At 38.3% G+C, this 18,168-nt stretch overlaps 1 protein-coding gene across 1 annotated transcript in view; it reads right to left on the bottom strand.

Annotated features, from left to right (window-relative positions):
• The window catches only part of LOC144638030 (uncharacterized), a 75,012-nt gene extending 73,366 nt beyond the window's left edge, over nucleotides 1-1,646 (bottom strand). Inside the window, exon 1 of the mRNA XM_078497132.1 lies at nucleotides 383-1,646. Within this exon, the coding sequence (XP_078353258.1) occupies nucleotides 545-1,459 (915 nt within the window). The 5' untranslated portion in view covers nucleotides 1,460-1,646 and the 3' untranslated portion in view covers nucleotides 383-544. The remainder of the gene's footprint in view (nucleotides 1-382) is intronic.
• Nucleotides 1,647-18,168: the final 16,522 nt, after the last annotated feature.

The raw sequence follows: 18,168 nt of genomic DNA, 5'->3' as shown, positions 1-18,168 counted from the left end.
AAATATAAAATAAAACCCCCAAAAAGTTACTTGATGTGTTTGCTCGCTTACTAATCGAGTCTTTTTTTCTTCTGTTATTTAGTAACCATGCTCTTTCGGGATTGCTTAAAGGTGTACCTTATTTATGCGCCGATCAAAAATCGATCAGTACCATTAGTATATGTATGCCTACACCAGGGCTATAGTTATTTCGTTTGTTAGAGAATCTTCAATGTTTGATCATGGTACTGTGAAGAGATGACTTCACACCTAACCTTGTTATTATCTCGTAGATGTTATTTGGGCGATCAGTGTTTGACATAATAAAATTTGGTTTGTATCTGATCTTAAAAAGTTGGTAAAAAACGTATAAAAAGCTGAATTTTTGGTAACTCTCTGTTACCTTCATCAGAGTTAAAATTGGTTCAGTTTTTGCATAATAAGTATTTTATACACCGCCGGTCTCTAGGGATGTTCCCAATGTTAAATAAACTTGTGGGAAATGCACATGCTCATTCACACAGTTAATGTCCTGGATAGAATGTAGCGCTTCTAGGAATAGGCGTTATTGCCTATTGTTGACATTTCTTTCTAAAATTTCTACATAATCCGGATGAATGTCATGGTCGGTTGTTTCCGCGTGAAATCTTATTGCGCTTTCGTTATTAGATCTTGTGCCAGGCTTGTGCTCTGCGCCGCGCGAATTCCATGATCTTTTGCTCTCTCCCACATAGGCAAAATCACATGTTTTGCATTTGACTTTGTACACAATTCCCTTGATCTGATTTGTGGCGGGGCGGTCTTTTGGTTTCTTAAAGATACTGCCCAGTGTTTTAACAGGCTTGAAAGTGGTTCTTATGTTTTCTCTGCTAAGAACACGTCGAACTCTCTCGGAAACACCCTTTATGTAAGGGATTGAAGCGTAACCCCTTGGACTCTCTTGACTTTCTTGGTTTTCTGGCTGTATGGTTTCTTGAGCCGAAACAAGGCAACGATCGATGAAACTTTGGGGGTATCCGTTGACTTTAAGGTCACCGATTACTTGTTGTTTTTCGCTCTGTTTCCGCTGAGAGGTCGAGGGAAGATATTTGGCACGATCCATTAGTGTCTTTACTACAGCTCGTTTGCTTTGCGCGGGACTATGTGACTCGGAGGCGAGATATTTGTTTGTGTGCGTGGGTTTCCTGTACACGCCCACTTCCACTTGACCACTCGCAGATACCGTGTTACTTGTATCAAGGAAAGCTATGGTTTGGCCTTCCGCACCTGTAGTCGGCATTTCTATCGTGAATTGGATATGAGGGTTAATGGAATTCAGATGGCTGTGAAAAACTCTGATGCTTTCACTCTTTAGGCACGCATTAGAGTCGTCAACGTAGCGGCGCCACCAGCGCGGTTTTACTGGTGCAGAGGCTAAGGCCTTTTCCTCAATTTCTTCCATGACTAATTCGGCGATCACTGCGCTGACAGGCGATCCCATCGCACAGCCAAATACTTGGTGGTACTGAGTTCCTTCAGATGAGAAATAGCTGTTGTTAAGTACGAAGGAGAGTAGATCGAGAACTTGAGCTTGTGTCAAGCTTGTAAGGGCTTTCCATTCAGTTGTCTCACCAAGTTTGCGTTGAACAATATTTATCGCCAAATCTACTGGGATTGAAGTGAAGAGAGACACAACATCGAAGGACACAATTTTTTTATACGTTTTTTTTTACCAACTTTTTAAGATCAGATACAAACCAAATTTTATTTTGTTATTATCTCGTTGAGGAAAGCCGTTTATGAAAGAGGAAAAAAGAATTAGGGCTCACATCTTTTCAACGAGCAGTCCAAGGGTACAATGATTCCTGAACTCATCCGAAGATGTCATAAACTAAAGTGGCTGCACAGGTACCTCAAGCTTTATGGGAGATATAGATTGTGTGTTCAGCGTTGTGTGAGTGTTGTGATTTGAGCGTAACGCGGGCGGCCGTTACGCAACAGCAAAAATTTAAGGATTTGTTTGGGAAATAACGATTCCGAACGTGTTTAATGTAAAAAAACCAACCTGAAGTAATCTATCTGTTGTTATTTCTCCTATGTGGTTTTTGGAGCGATTTAGTGCGATTCCAGTGAGTTTTAGTTTCACTACATTTCCTGTAGTTTTGCCCTGTAGCGGAGCACAAAAAAGTTTTTTGAAAAAAAAAAAAAAAATAGTTCGATTTTAATTATTTCACATTAAGTCCTTTTTACTCACAAAAAAAATAAAGGGAAGGTTTACTCGCGACCCGAAACGCACCAGTCCGCTCTTAGCTGGACAGCCACTGAATTGTCTGGTGGTAACCTAACCTCGCGTTTTCACATCAACGGCTTCGCATAATGCCTATATTAAAGTTAATAAAGGTTGCTGATTCACTATTTGCTCCAAATGAATGATTGATTTTCCTTGAAGAAAATTAATTAAGCTACAATTTATTTTCACTATATTTGCACAAGTTTAATATGAATTACACAGGTAGTCTTTTAAAAACAGAAAATCTGGCTGACTTTGCTTTTAACTGCTTGTTTCACTCCCCTGATTTTCCAACTATACAAGATAGGGTTAAAGTGTATATGACATGAAAAATATTTTCTGCTAATTTGAAAGGCCTTTCGAAATACAGAAGAACGGCGTTTTTCTTTTCGAAATATCTTTTTTCGTTTGAGAGATATTGACGTTTTTGTATTATGTAAATTAGATCAGTGATGACGTCATAAGATTTGACTTAAGGTAGGGAGGTAGGGCATGATCTCAGGTTAACCCAGCAACAGTGCGAGAACTCTGTCCACACTTATTGCTGTCGATGTGAAGATAGATACTCCACACAAAATGAAGCCTGAACATGAATAAACTTTGTAAACATAGAACAAAACAGTCCCGTTCATTTTTATTACAGGAAGCATAATTTCGGTTGTAAAGACTGGTTGTACAATAAGACCAACACAAAGATCAGTGATCGCCAGACATCGAAAGAAAAGTTTCGTCGGAGGATGAATAGAAGAGACATTCTTCAGAGCAAAGAGGATCAGAGCATTGCCTACAGCAGCGGTGATGAAGAGAAAAATGTTCAAAGCTATCAAAAATTCTGCTATGCCTGCAGGTGGTGCGTTGAGCGCTTGGTTCGGTTTGCTCGTGTAGTTTGCCATCGTTCTTGGATGGATAAAAAACTAAGCTTTCCTTGAAGAGTTTTAGTAGTTGAGTAACGCACGAAGTCAGATACGAAGTTTTAAACAGTTTCAGCTTGCAGCTTTGTTAGTGAGATGGTGGTTTTATGTGTCGCTGATAACACGTCCGCTTGTGCTTTGTAAGTGTTTTTTGCAGGATTTCCTATTAATGTTTATTTTAAATAAATGAATGTTTGTGTTGAAAACTGATTGTTCTGTTATATCCGTTGGTGACAAATCACATTCTTTACATCTAAAAAGAACTCTGATTGTACTCTGTTTACCTTACCTTTAGCGTGCAACAAAGTTCAAAAGAATAGCATCGGCCACATATCCTTTCAGCGAAAAGGTGCAGTTTCAAAATTACTGCCTTTTTTTAGGTGTTTTCAAGTCTATCGATAGATATTACAGCTTTTCCTCTCTTGTAATTAAAATATATTTAACATATATTTGTATTTGCGGACGTAGCACATCCTGCAGCATGATTATTAAAAACCCTTCATAATCGTGATCGACTTGTCAAAGGTACATATGTGTATTGAGAAAGCGGAAAAATAATCCTTTGTGTTTGTGTGCTCAGGAACACAGAATACAGATCCTTCGAAGATTTACCGGCATGGCCATTAACCTGGTTGGAACGAAATGGCAGATAACGTTTTGGAGTAGACAATTCGCTCTGAACTGGCCATAATTAAAATCATATTACGCAGCAAGTTTAAAGAGCCAAAAAGGGCTTTATACTAAGTGCAAAATACGTTTATGGTGGTGGTATGAATTTGCATTTACATCCGAGGGTTATTTGACTTGCTCCGTGACTACTAACTTGTAGCACCTGTTTATTAGTTTGTTTTTAAGTCCGCACTTGACGTAAAACAGGGGCCTGCCTTCTTTTTGCCTGTCATAAGTAAGTTCTTATTGGAAAATGGTTAATAAAAAGTGAGCACAAGACAGACATCTGTCGCATTAATATGATCTGTTCAGTTAATTACAAGGCAGGTTGAAATTGCATTTTAAAATATAACACAACTACCTTCCGCATAGCCATCTTTGTATACCCCCCCCCCCCCCAAAAAAAAAAAAAAAATTATAATACTTCTCCGACGATACGGGAGAAAAAGCTTTGAACAGATCGACAGCTGATACATAACGTTCATTCTTTTAAATGTGACTCTGGGATGAACGTTAAAATGAGGAGCGGAACCCTCTTAGCGATCATTATGTTGAGTGAGTATAACGTTTGTTTCCTTTATTTGCGTGCAAAGGTTTAGTGTAGTTTATAGCGGTTAAATCCCTATACAAAGCGCCTTATGATCGCTACAGATCTCTTATAGCATTCTACAGTTAAATATCTCTTACTGCCTTTTTAAAGTTCTAATTTACCTTTCATGCTTCTGCATAGTTTTTGGTAGTTTGTATTTCATGTAAAGAGCTTTTGAAAATGGAGATAATACTAGCGCCATAGAAATTTATTTGTTATTAAATTCGTATTCTTTCTATTTGGTGCGGAACAACTTTTAAACTGATTATTTGCTTGGATAATAATTTTTGTTACAAGGGCTGTTGTCAACGCCTAACGGTTAAACAAGAAGAATAAAAAGGAATGAATATAATGGTTTCTGGTTGTTGACTCACCATGCGAATCCACACTAATTATAACTGCTAATATTTTTCTATCCCAATAAAGTCGAGTTTAACGTTTTTTTAACGACAAGTTATCCGTCCTTTTTCATGAAATTTTCAAAAGCGTTTTATGGCGCGAGGTTTGAAAGTAGCCAACTTTGAAGGTAGCGATGCAAATTTATCGTCCTGTTGTTGTTGACTTGACAGTTCATACCGAAAATACAATCTTTTTATAGGCAACACAGAGTGCCATAATTAAACTATATTTGTTTGGGGAAAACAATTTTCTCTACCGTTAGCTTTCTTGTCTCTGTTTAAAAGGAACGTGCTTTGCAATAAGTTTTTAACAGTTTTCAATTGCTTGTTATTGTTGAACAACGAGTTTCACATATGCTTTATTTATTTGTCAGATGAACTTTGAAATTGTGAATCCTTAACGAGACACTTCGTCCGCAAAAGAAGTGACAGTGTGGCTCAAGGCCTACTCTGGGACCCAAAATCGCCCAAAATCGCCCAAAATCGCCTAAAGTCGCCCAAAGTCGCCTAAAGTCGCCCAAAGTTGCTCTAAGTTTTCTGTAACAATGCTTTATGGTGTACCATGATGATTCCCATGTACATGTATACCACAACTGTACTTAGGTCGGTCACCTAAAATTGCCTAAATGGTCACCTAAAATTGCCTAAAGTCGCTCAAAATCGCCCAAAGTCGCCTAAAGTCGCCCAAAATCGCCTTAATTCGCCCGTAATTTTGGACAAAATAAGCTAAAATCGCCTAAAGTCGCCTTAAGTCGCCCAAAGTTACGGCGATTTTGGGTCCCAGAGTAGGCCTGGCTCACTTCCGCAAAGGGCTGCTTAGTGTATTCGTTAAATATCTAAACGGAAGTCGAAACGTTTGAAAAACTAATTATAAAAAATATTCATGAAAACTGTTATTTAAAGCCTGGTTTTCACTAGCGACGCAAGCACAAGCGCAGCGATAAAAGCTCTTATTTTACCGTGAAAAAGGCTTCGACTCAAGCAAGAGCACAAGTTCATTGCATTTTGGTGCTCGCCATTATGCTTTTCGCAATGATCAAAATTTGTCCTTTTTGTGTGATTGCGCTTGTGCTTGCGCTTGTGCTTGCGTCGCTAGTGAAAACCAGGCTTAAAATTAAAATTCAATAACACTCATGAGGAAGTAAAATACAACTCATTCGTGTTGAAAAAAGCAAATATAATAAAAAATAACACGAAATAGTGGTTGGAGAGCTGTTTAAAGTCAAATTATAAGAGTTTCCCTAGCGTCAATTGTGTAGGACTAATTAACCAACCATCGTAATAGAGCCTCGTTTCTTTAAGATGCATGGGCCGGGTTTCTACTAAATCTTTTGTTGGCGAATAAAGATTTACATACTAGTCAAGTGCAATTTAGTTTTTGCTGTACTTGATATTTTAACTGTGATTTAAATCCCTGAATTAGTTTAAAAATTGGTGAATAGTAAGTTTTATGTATTCCTTCTCCAAACTTTTTAAAATTCGTTGAAATTAATATCTTCATTTTTGACACGTTGTCGTTAACGCTACCAAAGCCAAACAAGCAAACTTTAAAACCGTCGTTCTTTCGACGTTTTTGCTTGTTTACAATTAATGTTCCCAACCCATGTAGTCAAAACAAGACAACAAGTTCAGTGGGAGAAAAGGGGTAAGGGATGAAGTGCTCGAGTTGCCAATCAGAATCATCAATAGAAATCATGCAGGGTACATGTATCACAGGTTAGTTAGTTGGCAACGAGAGACTGGAATCCTCTCCTTCCTTTCAGGAAGCCCTAGTTCCCAAGAAACTGGGGTCCTAATCTCTAGGACCCTTGGGAACAAACACAACCACATGCCCTGGTTCCCAAGAAACTGGGGTCCTAATCTCTAGGACCCTTGGGAACGTTCCCAAGAAACTGGGGTCCTAATCTCTAGGACCCTTGGGAACAAACACAACCACATGCCCTGGTTCCCAAGAAACTGGGGTCCTAATCTCTAGGACCCTTGGGAACAATCACAACAACCAACAACAGCAACAGTGGGGGGCCCCACTATAAGGGGAAAGCTGACCCTGTGAGGCTATGGGGCAAAAGGGCGAATGGTACAGAGCACTTCATCCCCTCCCGTGGTTTATTAACTATAAGAAAAGACAATGCTTAATTAAGATGGTCTAAAGCTATTGAAGAAGTTCAGAAGAGACAGTAATCGAATAACAGAATGGTCGAGTTGATACATGCCAGCTCGACACAAAAGCTAACAGTTACATGTATATCAATATCTCAAAAGCAGACACATTGCTCAAGTCCAACAGCTCTAAGCCTGAGCTAGCATACCAAATGATAACAATATAAAAAACAATGTTTCTGTAAGCAGGCATGCTGCTTAAGTCCATCAGCTCTAAACGTAAGTAAGCATACAAAATGGAAATAATAATTATTAGAATAATGTCTATAAATGCGGGCTTGCTTCTTTAGTCCATCAGCTATGGCTAACGTTTAAAAATAATAATAGTAATATAATAAACACCCTTAACATAGCCGGATATGTGCGTAGAACTAAAACATTGCCTACATTTTTACAAATACTAAGCTAAAAGAGAACCAAAGAGGGTTGGGTGGGTGGGAATTATTGTGAAAACTCTTTTAGGGAGCTCAGAGAATTTGAAGTAAAACTACTCAAGTCTAGATAAAACCGCATGGCCTTGATTGACATAATAGAAAAGGGGCGATGTGATTGGCCAGCCCGAATAGCGCATCACACTCAGAAGTGAGTTTGACCTTTGAATGTAACGCAAGAGTGATAGTCTTGCAGCATATTGCGTGACAGATCTGCGTATTTGAATAGAGTGATCTTATGACTTCTCTGAACTCCTTTCATGGTTGTCACATTAACTTTAATTTATATTACATGTAAATTGGCATTTATATTACATATAAATTTGCTTTAATGTTCCCAACCCATGTAGTCAAAACAAGACAACAAGTTCAGTGGGAGAAAAGGGGTAAGGGATGAAGTGCTCGAGTTGCCAATCAGAATCATCAATAGAAATCATGCAGGGTACATGTATCACAGGTTAGTTAGTTGGCAACGAGAGACTGGAATCCTCTCCTTCCTTTCAGGAAGCCCTAGTTCCCAAGAAACTGGGGTCCTAATCTCTAGGACCCTTGGGAACGTTCCCAAGAAACTGGGGTCCTAATCTCTAGGACCCTTGGGAACAAACACAACCACATGCCCTGGTTCCCAAGAAACTGGGGTCCTAATCTCTAGGACCCTTGGGAACAATCACAACAACCAACAACAGCAACAGTGGGGGGCCCCACTATAAGGGGAAAGCTGACCCTGTGAGGCTATGGGGCAAAAGGGCGAATGGTACAGAGCACTTCATCCCCACAAATACACAAAGTGTATTCCCCATAGACGAACAGCACGAAAATATAAAATAGGTTTAAGTTAACATGTAAATAAGTAGTAGTAGCCCTTCACTCGACTCCTTTTCAGGAGTATAGATTATCAACAGTCTCTCGTCATAGAATCCTGTCCTGTGCATCCTTCTCTAGCTGGTACCAACTCTTGCCCATGGACTCAATCTCTGCTTTTAGCGAACGTCTCCAGGTGTTTAATAGTCGACCTCTCTTTTGACTCCCTTGAGGATTTCAGGTCAAAGCTTGCCTTTTGATGGTACAGGAAGGCATCCGTAAGGTGTGACCTAGCCATTTCATACACGTAAAGGAGTAGATATATAAATTCAAGACTGTTAATACTAAAATGCCCTATTCATGGTTTCCCTTTGAATGATACAGCACAAATTCAATGAGTGCTGGGAAAAACGGGAATAAAAGACCTTATACAGAGCAAAAGTTTGTTATTCACCACTGGAATTATACATTGCTGACCTAAAAAACACGGCAGGAAGGCAGAACTCACACAAGAATCAATCAGGGTAGAAGGTGCGAAAAATAAGGCGTATTTGAACAATTAAGACACTTGCTACACAGACATGCATTCATTGTAGATAGAGTAGCTCCTGTTGGATTTATCCTTGTGCCACTAAACTTGGCAGGCTTGAAATGGTTCAATGCTTCTGCATGAACAAAGTAATGTATTTACTACAAAGCAAAATTTTATGTTTTGATCCTAGAATCCTCACTTTTGTATTTCCTGTGACATACTCCCGTAGAAAGTCCTGTTATTGTATTTTATGTCAGGGCCGTTCCTAGGCAATTTTAGTGGTAGTAAAGGCAGGTACGCCCCTGTATGTCTTGGATCAAATTCTTGCTACAATAATATTGTTTAATTTCCCCTTGAGTTATAACCTATTTTTTGTTAAAAATTTTATGGCAGTGACAATGGCACCTTTAAATACCTTTAAATAATAAGTTAAATTCCTCAACTTTGAGCAGCCAAATTATAAAGGGTCTCGTCTACTCAGGTATTAAGACATGACTTCGAACATTACAGAAGATAACAATAGCGAATTCCACCGGTATCTTGTAATTTCCAGCCCTTTAGGCTTTTCGACGGCTGGTGGAAACGGCAGCCTGCAAATTGCTCTAAGTTTCGTTTGTTTTCATATTGAAATCTCATTTAACGCCGGTCTAATATAACGCAAAATAGAATCAGCTTATAAATATTTATACTTAGCTTTTAGCAAGCTCCTGGATTCCACTTGGCCAAGATGCACCCGAGGGAAATCCGGATTGCTTGTTCAATTTTTTACTGACCACTTTCGGCGGGAGAGAAGGCGGCGCGCTAGACGAGGCTTGAAAGACATTCACGACGGCCTTGACCCTTGTTGACTGTTCTCCGGCTTGACAAGAGAATAGTTTATTCTAGTTGAAGAAATCGTCTTGTTCTTTATAAGTCGTTCATTCACATTAAGCTTACATAATCTCGGACAAACGAAGGCATGTTGTCTCCACCATACAAATAATGTTTTTGTGAGGTTCATGCTTTTTGCTGTAGTGTCGGGTTCAGCCGCGGTTTGGAGACCACAGGACCTTGAAGCCGAGTCGGTAGAGTGGCCATATTCCGGTAGAGGTAATCTGTTCTGTGTGTGTATATCAAGTTCCTGAGTTACTGGACCGAATACCTGTTCAGTAGTGCGAGGCCTTCGACAGATCGTCCGCACATTTATCTTCGAACGACAGAATAAAATGTGTAAAACCGGAACGTAGTTCGTGGGCAGATACCAGGATAACTCATAAAGTACTGATGGAGCGATGTTGAAGCGAAAAACAATCGAAGGATATCACAGCAATAATAATTATTGTGAAAACTCTTTTAGGGAGCTCAGAGAATTTGAAGTAAAACTACTCAAGTCTAGATAAAACCGCATGGCCTTGATTGACATAATAGAAAAGGGGCGATGTGATTGGCCAGCCCGAATAGCGCATCACACTCAGAAGTGAGTTTGACCTTTGAATGTAACGCAAGAGTGATAGTCTTGCGTGACAGATCTGCGTATTTGAATAGAGTGATCTTATGACTTCTCTGAACTCCTTTCATGGTTGTCACATTAACTTTAATTTATATTACATGTAAATTGGCATTTATATTACATATAAATTTGCTGCTAAAAACGTAGAATAGGGGTTAGTGGACAAAATTTGGAACCACATATTTGTAAACTCTCAAGGGACTTTTTTAATTTCTCAAGGGACTGTTTTAATTTCTCAAGGGATTTCTTTCCGCTGTGGGTGATCACTTGCGATCTCGTGAAAAAAACGTGACTTGTCACATTTACAAACGTTATATAACAATTTTAAAAGTGACATGTCAGCTTTCTTATCTCAACGCACGTGTGTCTGAAAGGCGATCTATAAAAAGCGTCGCACAAACAATGGATTGCGTAACTAAAACACGAATAAATAATCACTAACACTTACATCGTTTAAAAATTACAAACGTCAAAAATAAACCATACCAAAAAACTCGCTCTTTTCAAAGATATTATTGAAGTTAAAACAAATGCAAGAGATGGGGGCTTCTTTTAGCTTAGGAGCGGTTAAAAATTAGGCCAAATTTGGTCGCTACATGCAAGCGCAACTCTATTTCGTCATCAGCCTAGGCCGTTAGGGACGTGACCTCGCGTTGACAGGGAATGACAGCAATGTTGCATGAATCGGCTTTACAACATGCGATCGTATCTACGCAGTTCGAGTGGAATTTCAGTCAAAGACAGCAAAATTCTTTCTTATTTCATCTTCAAATATAATTCGAAAGCATTCACTGTATATATGGCTTTTGTTTAATCCTGGGTCTTGATATCCGACCCTCGCAGAGCCTAGACAAAACGCAGCTTGAGTGTAACGATTTGTTTACGCTGCAATTATATTTTGCTGTTTCATTTGCTAATTTCGCTGCCGTAATCGACTGCCTCGAAAGGTCCTTGCAATTTTAAAGTATAGAATTGTCAGATCTCGGTGAAATTTGCACTGTTTATTTGTGTAATGTTAAGGAATATGTGTATAAATACCCGGCGCGGACGAGCCATTTTTGACAAAATTATATGGCTGCATTTCCTCCGCGAAGATAGGAAATTGTTCAACTAAACTACAAAGAAACTGTAATGATAAGTTCGAAGAACAATGCACAGGATAAACCTTCGACTCATACTTCATGCAAAAACGTCGATATCTCGAAGAGACTTTGATTTACAATAAACTTGACGACCTACCTGTAAAAACATCACTTTGTTAAAAGATGTTAATTCTTATCCCGGAATATTTGTCTTTTTTTTATAATTATGACCAACATCGAGTGGGTCAGGCCATTAAGACATGACTTCACCGGCAGAGTTCATATCGTTGTTCCTAACCAATAAGTGTTCTTGCGTTTGGAAAGCGAGTTCATTTTTAACTCGGAAAATTCCGAGTTTAGTTATGGGGCCTATTTCACTCCTTCCATCCTTCACTCGATTCCTGTCCACAATTTAATTCAATTAATTAATTAATATCAAATTAAATTAATCAATTAACTTTGTGAAGCGAGTAGGGGGCTGGGTAAAATGCGAGCCATATCTGTGTTACTTTCCATGAAGTACACAAATGCTATATATTTGTTTCTGAAACCCCAAAGTTCTCCTTGTGGTATGCATTCTTTCAGGCGTAGACTCAAGCACACGGAATTTTGTGCTGAACGCATGCGCATATATGAAGTACACAAAGGCTATATATTTTCACCAAATCTTACTGAGAACTGGTTAAAACTCAACAAAATTGGGGTTTCAATTTATCGCCGAGTATTTCCGAAAAAATTCGATGGTACTAGAAAAGAGTTAAATTTGAATGAAATATTCATCTATAAGCCGAGGCCGAGCGATCATCAACAAACGAAAATTATTAGCAAGCGTTTGTAATTTATTCTTGGTCATTACCTTTCATTTTAGTGGCGGCTCTTTAGAAACCATTTGGTTTAATGAAGCAACGTTAGGAATGAAGTTTTTATTAGCCTTTTCTTTGATATTTAGGTTGGAACTCGTCGTCCATCGGCTCGCTCTGGAATATTATTTATTTTGTCGGCGTACTGTGATCGTCTTTTGAACAGACGAGGGCATTCGAAATCCCGCATGTCTTAAACAATTTCCTTGCAATCTCTTCTACAATAATTATTTCTGCCTGAGACTGTTCTCCAGACTGTTCCTTTCCTTAAAGTTTAGTTAAATTGCAGAATCACTGCTAACGTGACTTTTCAAGAGAAGAAGGGTCAGGAATCGATCTTTTTGGCTTGTTGTGGCGACACCAGAAACTGACCAATCAGAAGCTGCTGTTCCCACGCGCTTGGTAAACATTGTAACACGATCTGACAGAAATCAGCTTGATGTAATATTTTTGTTCGAAACCGAAACTTTTAATACCACGACTTCTCTGCTAAAAGAAACCACTCCAGTAAAGTTTGATTGGATTCAGAGTACTAGACAAATACTGGTAACAGCACATGTTTCGTTTTGATGACATTTAAAGTTCACCCGCTTGATCTGCTTGATCTTTTCGCTAGCAACTTGGCGAATTGCGACGATTTGAAGATTTACTGAATCATCCCGTATTCTCTGGCGATTTTGCAGTTGTTCTGAACTGTCTCTACCTCGGCAACAACTTTCAATTTGAAGGTTTAGTTGTTTGAAAACCAGTAGCTTTTGGCATGATGATCGATAACCGCTTAATTCTTCAGAAGAAATCGTGATTGTTTGAGATAGGATTCTGAACTCAGGTGAATGTTTTGTCACGCTTGTGTACGGTTCTATTAATAATTTCATTCTTTATCAGTGTTTTGTTGTTTTTCAATTACATAGTTGTGATTTAACGAATATGTTGACTGGCTTGCTGCGCGTGGATTGTTTTAAAGTTTGAAGGAAAAATTAAGTCGGCTTATAGCCGAGTGATTTGGGTTTATTTTTTGTCAGAGTCTAACTGGTTCCAAAAACTAAAAGTCTAGGGTCTCGGCTTTATATAGCCGAATAAATACGGTACATGCATGCTTAACTACCAGCCGAAATATTGTACTAATGTCAGTTTTCTTGAAATAGACCAAAACTTAATTTTTCTAATGATATTATTATTTTGCCTAACCTTCAAAAAACAAAAAGGAAATATAAAAAGAAAGAAAACAATTTGCAACTGATGGGAACTCTATCACTTGCCCTTTCGGCCTGCTCTCGATGAGCAGCTAGATGACAATGAAACTAAGCTAGTGAAGTAAACTGAATAGTGGAAAGTTTAACATCATTTGTTTTAGCAAATCTCTATTTGTCAGTTTGTTGTTTTCGATTCTTGTTTCATAATAAATTTTCCGAGTTTAGTGGCTCCTAGCCACTTTGAATAGTTATTTGTGTTTGAATTAAGAAATGTGGATGATGACGTCTTACTTTCTTGTTGTTTTATAGCAGTAAATTACTTATATGAGAGCGAAACCGTTTTTGATAAGTGATTGCTAAAAATTCGTAAAGGTCTCAAGCACGGAGAGGTCGTTATTTTTTTTGTGTCGATTCGTTGTTGGTATTGTCCACCTTTGCGTTCCCAGATTTTCGAAAAACTGTTCGTCATTTTTTTTTTTTTTTTCTTTTTTTATTCATTGCAACACACAAAAAAGAAATAATTACATACTTAAACTACTGACAATACTTAAAATACTCATGTTACAGGTCGATTTTAACAACATTTACAGTAAAATTGCTTCCGCTACTTACAATACTAAGACATCTCCTATACGTTACATTACAATACAACAAAATACCGCTAATAGTACCGTTAGTAATGTAGCGGTGTTCGTCATTTTCTGCCTCTCACAAAGCACTCGCTCCGGCCTTTTTTGAAAACCTGCGCGCTGATACATGCTATTGTATGATTGTATTCTGTTATATAGACAAAACTGACAGATGCTTTGAAGCCAAAAAGAAAGAAAAAAAATCGCAGAAATGTCAAGATTGGCTTTACATCGTGACAGTGAGACTTGATTGGGCCTTACCTGCCGTTCTATTGTCGTTACCAATTCCCAAGTGATCCACATAAGTTCCTCTCGTGTCTTCGAGCCCTTAGAAGCATGTTGCACGGTACAACGCGTCAATTCAGTACAGGGCATGTGCTTGATTTATACAATATTCTTCCCCAAAAAGGAATAGGATCGGTCTAGCTTCGACACTTGTGTAGGAAAAAAAAAGTTTATCAGCACACATTCTTTCTTTACATTTTATATTTTTACCTATTTCAGTAAATATTTACTGTAGTTAACACAGTTCATTCCTATCCATCGAAGTTCGTAGCCTGTTATCTGCCAGCCGAAAGCTCGAACGTTTTAGGATTAATTGTATATTGTCAGGGAATGTTTATTCTAGACTTTTAATTATGCATTAATGATATTATTAGTCATGGTCAGAGGTTTTGGAAATAATAGCAACGATAATGCTGAGTAAAAACAATCTCATTTTAGTTTGAGTTTAATGACTTTCATTACTTACTTTCAGCATTTGTCGTATTGCCACCAGCTACCCCATCATCGTCAGGTAACTATAATTTCTAGAAAGGTATTTAGTGAATAAACCCCTTTAGGCGGCTGGTATATAAACTGGAGGGTAGTACCCGAGATCAAGGTTAAAAGATTGTCCGAAATATGAACAGTTGGCCAAGAAGTGAAGCTTCGAGGGCAACAGTGAAGTATAAATACAAGTTAATTGGTTTACGTATTTTGACCCCGTGATTTTGAATATTGTGAAAACGTGACTTTGGCCATTTTTTTTTCACTCTTCTATAAAATGAGCCGATGTTCAAAACTGAAACGCGTCGTCCGAAGTTGTACCGTGATGTGTTTTGTCCAATAACAGCGCATAATTATTAATTATATCGCCGAGTAAAATTGGCTTCGCTGTTAAGGAGATGTTACACGGGATGATTTCAACGGCAATTTATAATCAAAGTTGCACGAGACAGCTTTGAACACAACGTTATTTTGACAACGGTGTGTTACAGGAGATCATTTTTAACACAACAGCCTAGTCAGCAAATTGCGTTAAAAGTCGACGGCGAAGGTGTTACACGAACCAACTCCAACAAAATTTGGTAGCAATGTATTTGGTCGTATTTGGATCGCTTTCCTGCAACATGTTGTTGCAACAAATGATGCACTAAAAATCGTCGACGCATCATGCTACACCGCGTCGATTTTTAACGCAATGTTGTTTTGTTGAAATGGTCTTTAAATATCGTCCAGTAAAACGCCACATTTTAAAAAAAAAATCCAAAAAAAAAAAAAAACCGCCACATTTTGCTAAATAACGGCTTAATAGCAGAGTATTTGCGGACGTAGTCTTTCAGTATGTTATAAAATCCTGAAAAATACAAACTGGAGCTGACTCTACAGTTAAGTGTAATGCAGTTTTGACAAAACAATAGCATGTTTTTTCTTATAGTGAATGGTTGCAAAAATTACACAGTCCTTAGTGAATCAGACCGAGCTCAAGGAAATAAAATACTTAAACAAAAGAAATGTGATCAATGGCACCTGCCCGGGGGGGGGGGGGGGTAAATATTTCACACAGACCCACTTTATGGCTGTATTATTTTAATTTATTAAGCGCTTCATAAAAATGACAAGAAAACTTCCTGTTTTAAGGCTATGTCACGTCTTTATGATATATGAAAGGGGTACCTTTTTCAGTAAAAGGTATACGAAAGGGGTACAATTTCTGTCAAAATGGTATATAAAAGGGTAAGGGGTAAGAGCTCCCCCCTGGCACCAGGTTGGTATCGTTTCCATGGAGGTGCCGGGGATCGGATGCTGGACAAATGAGAGTAACCGTATTAAAGTGAAAAATTGTGGTTCTTACTTCGTGTATGAGTTACAAAGGACGCCTGCATGCACTCGTTATTGTGGAAACGCTGGCACTGGTAAGTTGGCTTGATGTGAATGATGAAACCTTCAACTGTGTTACGAACACTATACAAAATACATAAATAAAATACATTAATATATATAATCAAATTGGTAATCTGTGTTTCGTCGAGGAGATAACATCTTCCAGGCGTTCGTTTAAACGTTTATGACGTCACAACAGTAGGAAAAAGTTAGTTGAGGTATCGCAAAGACCGCAGTGATTTAATTTTGATAATTAATCCTTGTTCCACAAACCTAAACTAGCCAAGATAGAAATGAACTAGACAAAGTTAATGATGCAATGTTTGGTGAGATAGCCGGTGTAAAAGTACGAAAAGGTAAGGAAAGGTATTAAGCAAAATGCGACATGCCTGAACAAAAAGAAAGATAACTCAGATACCCTACAGAAAGCAAATATTATTTTGTTAAAACAATAGCTAATTTGTATTTTTCTACTCTTAAAGTGGATGGTTGTAAAAGTTACACAGTCTTGAGTAAACCAGAACGTGCTCAAGGAAACACAGAGCAGAACAATTCGAGATGCGGTGATTTTGATCTAGCACCAGGTTGGTATCGTTTTCAAGGAGCTGCCGGTGATCGGATAGCGGACAAATGCGTTCCTGTTGACCGCTGCGGTACTCAATCTCCTGGTTGGCTTTCTGGTGCCCACCCTACAGTCGCCGAAGGTGTGGTAACTCGTAAAGTCTGTTATCACTGGTCAATAAGATGTTGTCATAGGAGTAACAACATTAAAGTGAAGAACTGTGGCTCTTATTACGTGTACGAGTTACTAAAGACGCCTGGATGCTATCTTCGCTACTGTGGTAACGCTGGCCCTAGTAAGTTGGCTTGATGTCTTGAGAGTTGAATGAGTTGCGTTTTGGTCAGGGAAAGAGTAAAGAGTAAACACTATCCTTTTCTTTAATGTTTCAAAACACTAAGGAACAGAGCAAGCAATTTGAGAGAAATATAAAAAATATCTGATTTACTCTTTGTTTGGTCAAGTCAAAATATTACAGAGCACAATGTGTTCCTTAATGAACCAGTGCAGAAACCAAAATCGATGATAAAGGAAGATGGATTCCCCTTACAGGGGCCTCTTCCTATGATAATTCTCAGGTGAATCAGTTTTATTTAAAAACTCTGGTCGCAAATAGGCTATAACTAGTATCTACTGCTGGTATTGCTTTCGACTCGATGGCTGGTCTTTGCGCAGTCGTGGGAAAAAAATTGGAGCCTCTTTCAGAAGCAGCAAATAACTTACCACAGCTTGTTGCATGGCGAAGCTACTAATACATTCCAAATTATTATGGGGCGGGGAAAAACGTTCTGTTAGAATATGCCCTCTTGGTTTATACTGTTGATTTTAAAACTAAATAAAGTATTATCATGAAAACGATGATAATTTAACGATGTCATTATTAACGTAATGATGCTCATGTTTAGGCTGTTTTTTTTTATAACAGTCGTAATCTATCTATAAAATTCACTGAGTTTTCTTTGACAAGTACCTTATACGTACTAATAAAGCTCCTACCCAGGTTTGACCCTTGCGTACCGAGTTGATATACCATTTCGTCCTTATTCAGCATCATCTGGAAAGTTTAATGTTAGCATTTGATTTTTCTCTTGCTTGGCACTTCAATCGTGCACGTCATAAGTTAACTGTGTAATAAGTTATTACGTAACTTATTAATGGAGTAGCATTGACATATTCCTTTGCCAGCACCAACATCATCACCATCGCCGTCGTCATCAATAACCACGTTTTTAAAGGAAGTGGTATGTATAGCTTCAAATAACAACGTGGACCTGCATCAACACCCTTCTGATTTGTTTTTCACATGCATTACCTAAAATAAACAATAACTTCATTTAAATATTTATCTTCATCATAGAAGAGGAAGTTCATGGTTTCATTGAGCACAATAGATGTTCAGCAAACCCATTCCTTACAGGTTTCTGCGACATTTTGTTAACTAACTTATCAAGAGAACTACAGGAAATAAATGA

This window comes from Oculina patagonica, chromosome 14, assembly GCF_052425735.1.
Source record: "Oculina patagonica isolate OP01 chromosome 14, crgOcupat, whole genome shotgun sequence".
NCBI classification, from domain to species: domain Eukaryota; kingdom Metazoa; phylum Cnidaria; class Anthozoa; order Scleractinia; family Oculinidae; genus Oculina; species Oculina patagonica.
Note: the sequence above shows the minus strand (reverse complement) of the source record. Positions and strands in the feature narration are given on the sequence as shown.